Below are 6,133 nucleotides of genomic sequence, written 5' to 3'. Positions count from 1 at the left end.
ATTTATGGCTTGTTTCATACTGAAATAAATTTCTTTCCTGCTGGGCCCACTTTGCTCCCAGCAAGTTTGATTCAAAGTGATGTGATACCAGAAGCTTAGCTCTGGGGGCACCATGCTGCAGGGCATGGGGATTTCTGTAGGCAGCACTGTGCTGCAGGCGTGGGTAGTTTGATTCGGTGGGAGGGGGTGGTAGCAGCTGGTGCAAGTGCCTCTGTGGTGCCAGGGAGCACTGTGCTGTGGGAAATAAAGGGATTCAGTACAGGGGGTGCCAGGCCACAGAGAAGGGGTGCAGGGGCTCAGCAGTCAGTACTGACCCCCTGTCCTAGCCCTTAGGGGTGCTACAGGGCCTGAAGGCACTGACCCAAAGCCTCAGGGTTCAAGGGTAGCAGCATGAAGGGCCTCCATCCCAGCTGTGAGTGCTGACCCAAGTGCCCCAGAGCTAGGGGGTACCATGGGGTGGGAGTGGGGGTGCTCAACTGGGGGAGGCTTCCTGAGCCATCGGCACTGACCTTGCTGATTTGGCAGCACCTTTGGAACCGCGCCCCGCCCCTCCCAGCACTGCCCAGCCCTGGTGTCTATGGGCACCCTGAGGCTGCCGCTGGGACACGGACCACAGTGGAGCACAGAGGCCACTGGGGCTGCTTCAGGGGTAGGAGCCCACATGCTCCCCCCACCCCTTCCAGCCAGACCCTGGGATGCCCTCTCCACCCCCACTTTCATGGGAGCACCTGCCTAGGCCTTCCCTCCCCCACAGCCCTCCAACACCAGGGCCCCCCTTATCAGCAGCCACTCCCCTCCCTTCCCCCTGCCAGCTGGGCAGTCCACCAGTCCTATTTAAACCCAGCAGCCTCCATGCTTGCCTAGAGCCTGCAGAGACCACCCCCCACCCTGCTTCTTCCAGCCCCACTGTGCCGGGAACTCTCAAGGTAAGAGAGGAGGGCAAGGAGTGATGGGGAACCTAGGGGGATGGCTGGGTCCTGGCCAGGCAGGGGGAATCCTTCTCCCCATATTCACAGCTTTTAGGCCCACAGATCTTTCCTCTCTGGCCTTTACCATCCCCAGATACTTTAACCCCTTAATAAATATTCTGTCACCTTCAGTACCCCAAAAACTAGCCCCCAACAAACCACAGCTGATCCCAAAGGGACCCAAACTGGCAGTCCACCCCAAGAGACAGGGAAACATGACTTTAAAGAGACCCTCTTTGTGCCCCACTCCAGGGATTGCCACAACCCAGTGCCAGGTGAGGTGTGCCTGTATAACCAGCCCCCAAGATACCCCACCCAGAAGCAGCATGTGTGAGAGGTCCCTGTATAACCAGTGTCTTCCCCACCTCCATTCACGCACCTCACTCAGGAGGCATCTGCATCAGCACTGGGACAATGGGTTCCTACAATGGATGAACCTGAATCCATCCCCCAGCCCCTTCAACTTAAACCCTATACACTTCCCCCACCCCCAAACCCCACCCCATCTGGATGTGACTAGAGCAGCTCTGACCGGCTGGGCCACAGCCTCATGGGGCTAGAGAAGGGGGAGACTACAACCACCTCACCATCTGGTGGGTCCTCTGTGTACTCCCCCCCGCCAACCCTGCAACTGCCTGCCCAGAGCTTTATGCAAAGAAAATGCCCCCCCATCCCCTTGTGACTCTGACTCCATCTGGCAGCTGTGATAAGAGCTGTTATATTTAGCACCTTCCACTTACTGCCTTATCAGCCCTGAGCAACCACCCCAAATAGGGGCAAAGCCACAGGCCTGGGGAGATAAGGAAGTTGGTGAGAAGCCCATTCCCACCCAGGACCAGATTGGAGCTAGCACCCACTGGAAGGGAAAGGCCCCCTGCCCCTGCCTGTGTCCCTGCCCCTTACCCACCCCCTAAGCCAGCCCTGGGGCCAGATTGGGGTCAGCACTCCTTGTAGGGCACAATGAAATAATTTTTCCCATTTTCCCCCCCAGCTCTTGGTATTGACACAACCTACTCAGCATGGCAGAAGAGTAAGTGATTGGTTTAATGCCCAGCTCTGGGAGGGGAGTGGGGTCTCAGGAGTGGGGGTCTTGTGGAGCAACGGGGTGGCAGCCAAGATGCTTGGGTTCTACCCCAGTGCGGTTAGAGCAGGGGGCAGCCCTGGGAGGAGACTGGGGTCTAGTGGGTTAAAGCAGGGTGGAGACAGCTGGGACACCTGGGTTCTATTCCTGACTCACATGTGAGTCTTCTTGGGGAGAGCGTCTTTGCTTTTCCCTGTGCATCAGTTGCTCCAGTGGCTTGAAGTTGCAGCAAAGTAGGTTTAGACTGGATATCAGGAAAAACTTCTTCACTGGTAAAACAGGGAGGCAGTGGAACAGACTGCCTAGGGAAGCTGTGCACTCTCCATCACTGGAGATGTTCAAGAACAGCTTGGACAGGCACAGGTCAGGGATGATCTAGGCACAGCTCTGCCTATATTCTACTGTGGTACTTCCCAGGTTTCTCATTTTTGCTGGTTGCTGCATGGGGCTGGGAGGAAATCCTGCCCCCCTCCCTTGCTGCTACATGTATTAGGGTTTTGGGGGTGTTTTTAAGCTTTCCTCAGAGGCATTGGGTGTTGGCTGCAACCAAGGCTAGGGATTGGGATTGGGCTGTGCCAGTGGTTGTGCTTCCACCTGGAGGTTCCCGGCTGGAGGGTCTTGCTCCTCTGCTCAGGGTCAGACTGATTGTTGTATTGGGGTCAGGAAGGAATTTTACCCTGTGGCCAGACTGGCCTGGACTTTGGGGGAGTTTTGCCTGCCTCTGTCGCAGGGGGCACAGCTTCTACATGGGATCTCTTGAGTGTATATGAACAACCTTTTCCAGCAGCGATCCCCCTGCTTTACCTGTAGCAGGTTGGGGTGTGATGCCTTGTGTTGCGTCAGGGTTGACAGTAGCTTTGCTAAGGGGTTATTATAGATTTGTAGGGGATGGTTTGGATAGGGCTGATCCTGCCCCGGGCAGGGGCTTGGACTAGATGACCTCTGGAGGTCCTTTCCAGCCCTGACTTCTCTATGATTCTGATTCCTTCAGTACCCAGGCAGGGAGGGGGCTTCAAGCCATCCATCAGGCCTGCAAAGGGCTAGGGGACCCCCCCCCCAGTCTCAGACAGTGCCTGTGTCATTCAGGGGCTGGGTTTGTCACTGAACTAATTTTTTTCCCTCTCTCTCCCCCCTAACCTACCCCACAGGGAGGAAGTAACCGTAAGTATCAGCATGGGGGTGCATTCCCCTATAATCAGCCTTTATTACTGGGACAAAGTCAGCCACTCCATTGGATGGACTGGAAGGCAGAAATGCCCCCTAGAGGAGAGCAATCCCTGCCCCACCCCTGGCCCCAAGGCAGCCAGTGCCGTTCCCTGAGGCTAGATTAGGGCCCCTGCCCCATCCAGCCAGTCCCCTACTACAACCATCTAATTTTGCCAACTCTGTTTGAATCTATTCTGGGAGGTTTCCAGAACACCAACATGCCCGCGTGCCTGCATATATCACTTATACGGTGCACAGACTTTATGTCAGGAAGGCAAATGCACATTACTACAGTATTGCATTTAAAAAATCCACTGGACTCCTGTATAAATCAAATTCAACATTTAATATTCATTTTAATGAATGCCCTATCATTTATCTCCTGGGTGACTCTCAGCTGTCTCCTGAAGATTTATATCTAATTCCTGGAGACTTCAGGGCAATCCTGGAGGGTTGGCAACCCTACAACCAACCCTTGAGAGAGTTCCCTGGGAAAGCATCCCTCACATTTTTTGTCCACCAGACAAATATCCTGACCTCTCATTTAGGAATTAAAGGGAACTGGATGCTGGAAGCCCCCCCCCCCCCTTCTTAAAGGTGATGGCATGGGTTGGCCTTGGAGCTCACATGTCATTGATTTCTCTCCTCAGTACGAGGAGGAGGAGGAAGAGGAGTATGTGGAGGAAGAGGAAGAAGCAGCCCAGGAGGCCGAAGAGCCTGAGCCGGAGTCCCAGCCAGAGCCACCCAAACCCACACTCCCTCCCCCACCACCAGCCACCGTCCCACCCCTCCGGAGAAAGTCATCCGCCAATTACCGAGCCTATGCCATTGAGCCGCACATTAAGGTTGGGGTATCAATAAAGTTCTCCCTCCTTGAGAGGGTCCTTGTCAGCTATGCTCAGGTGCCAATAAAGTTGAACCCATCTGGAAAGGTCTCTGTCAGCCACACCAGTGCATCAATAAAGTTATCCCCAGTTGACAGGGTCCTTGACAGCAACCAATATCTTTGCTCCATTTGAAAGGGAACCTGGCCCAGGTATCCATAAAGATCTTCCCACTCCAAAGGGTCCTGGTCAACCTCAGGTGTATCAACACTGCAGAGTACTGATAAAATAGAAAAGAGCTCCTAGGGTGTCAGCCTAGTTAGAGCAGGGTGGAGACAGCCAGGACACCTGGGTCTATCCCTGACTCACGTGTGACTCTTCTTGGGGAGGGTGTCCTTGCTTTTCTCCATGCCTCAGTTTCTCCAGTGGCTTGAAGTTGCAGTGAAGTGGGTTTAGATTGGATATCAGGAAAAACTTCACTGATAGAACAAGTGAGGCAGTGAAACAGACTGCCTAGGGAAAATATGGACTCTCCATCGCTGGAGGGCTCAAGAAGAGCTTGGACAGGCAGCTGGCCGGGGATGATCTAGGTATAGCTCTGCTTGTGTTCTGCTGTGGGTATTTGCCCGGCTTCTGAGCTTTGCTGGTTGCTGCATGGGGCTGGGAGAGAATTCGCCACCCTCTCCCCTTTTCTGTTACACCTGTCACTGTGTTTTTTAAGTCTTCCTCAGAGGCATTGAGTGTTGGCTGCAGCCAATGCTAGGGATTGGGATTGGGCTGTGCCAGTGCTCCTACTGGGACTTAAACCTGGGGGTTCCTGTCTAGGGGGTCTTGTCCCTCCATTCAGGGTTAGACCCGTCACCATAGTTGGGGTCAGAAAGGAATTTTACCCCATGGTCAGAATGGTGTAGATTGTGGGGGGTTTGCCTTCCTCTCTAGTGGAGGCAGGGCCCTCCTTTTCAGATCTCTTGAGTGTATTTAACAACCTGGCAGCAGCAGGACACCACCAGCCCTTGTCCCCTGCTTCACCTGGGGCAGGGGTAGGGGCTCTGGGGTCCTCAGGCATTAGCCTCATAGCTGTGCAACAGCACTGCAGTACACTGTGTTAGGAGTAGGTTGGATCAGTACTTGAATGGGGTTGATCCTGCCTCAGGCTGGGAGTCAGACTAGATGTGACCTCCAGAGGGCCCTGCCAGCCCCACAGCTGTATGCTTCTATCTGATACTGGGATATTGATAAAGTTCACCATGACAACAACTGGGCTAAAATCACCTTCCTCCAGTGTCCTGGCTAACATGGGCAGTGGCTTGTGGCTCAGGTCCAGGCCAAGAAGCCAGGTTCAGTTTCCCAGCTCTGTTAGATCATTGGAATCATTGTATTGCTCTGGGCCTCCATTTACCCATCTGGAAAATGGGTTCAAAGCTGTCTCTCTTTCCTTTCCAGGTCATGAGATTTTTGATGGAGGGTGGACACAACCTGTCCTAGAGGGGTAGTGCACAGTTCAGCTGAGGGTCAGGCTCCTGTTTAGAAGCGTAGGGAAGGAGAAGGGATGGGGTCTTGGCAGTTTCCACTCCCCTCCTCTGGGAGGTTGCCCTGATTTGGGTCTCTGCCTCTGCTAATGTCATTGTCCTTGTCTTAACACAGAGAAAACCCAAGATAACTGCCTCTCGCAAACTGCAGCTCAAGGTAACCAGGCAGTGGGGAAGGGGGCAGTGACTGGGCTGGCTGGGCCTGTAGGGCTGATCTGAAGTGGGCAAGGAGGGTACAGGGCTGGTTGGGTGCATGGGCCCCCCCTGATTTAAGGAGATGGCATGGGGGTGGAGATGGCTGAGCTTGTGGCGCTGCTGGGGGTGGGTATGGGACTAGTTGGGCCTGGGGTCTGAACCTCCTCCCCCCCATTCTCCCCCTAGACGCTTATGCTCCAGGTGGCAAAGCAGGATCTGGAGCAGGAGGAGGGGGAGCGGGCCCAGGAGAAGGAGCGGTTCCTCTCTGAGCATTGCCCCACCCTCGCCCTGGCTGGGCTGTCCCTGGCAGAGCTGCAGGTATGGCTTCCC

At 54.7% G+C, this 6,133-nt stretch overlaps 1 protein-coding gene across 3 annotated transcripts in view; it reads left to right on the top strand.

Annotated features, from left to right (window-relative positions):
• The first annotated feature begins 883 nt into the window (after positions 1 to 883).
• Positions 884 to 6,133, top strand: part of TNNI3 (troponin I3, cardiac type) — a 7,106-nt gene continuing 1,856 nt past the window's right edge. For 2 of the 3 annotated variants that reach the window (XM_025196668.1, XM_025196670.1), the window contains exons 1-6: positions 884 to 926; positions 1,960 to 1,998; positions 3,198 to 3,210; positions 3,906 to 4,100; positions 5,724 to 5,765; positions 5,990 to 6,121. In XM_025196668.1, coding sequence (XP_025052453.1) covers positions 1,988 to 1,998; positions 3,198 to 3,210; positions 3,906 to 4,100; positions 5,724 to 5,765; positions 5,990 to 6,121 — 393 coding nt within the window. In that variant the 5' untranslated portion in view covers positions 884 to 926; positions 1,960 to 1,987. The remainder of the gene's footprint in view (positions 927 to 1,959; positions 1,999 to 3,197; positions 3,211 to 3,905; positions 4,101 to 5,723; positions 5,766 to 5,989; positions 6,122 to 6,133) is intronic. The other variant, XM_025196679.1, reaches the window with a different exon arrangement.

Source organism: Alligator sinensis, unplaced genomic scaffold (assembly GCF_000455745.1).
Source record: "Alligator sinensis unplaced genomic scaffold, ASM45574v1 scaffold647_2, whole genome shotgun sequence".
Taxonomy (NCBI): domain Eukaryota; kingdom Metazoa; phylum Chordata; order Crocodylia; family Alligatoridae; genus Alligator; species Alligator sinensis.
This window is presented reverse-complemented; position numbering and strand designations above follow the sequence as displayed.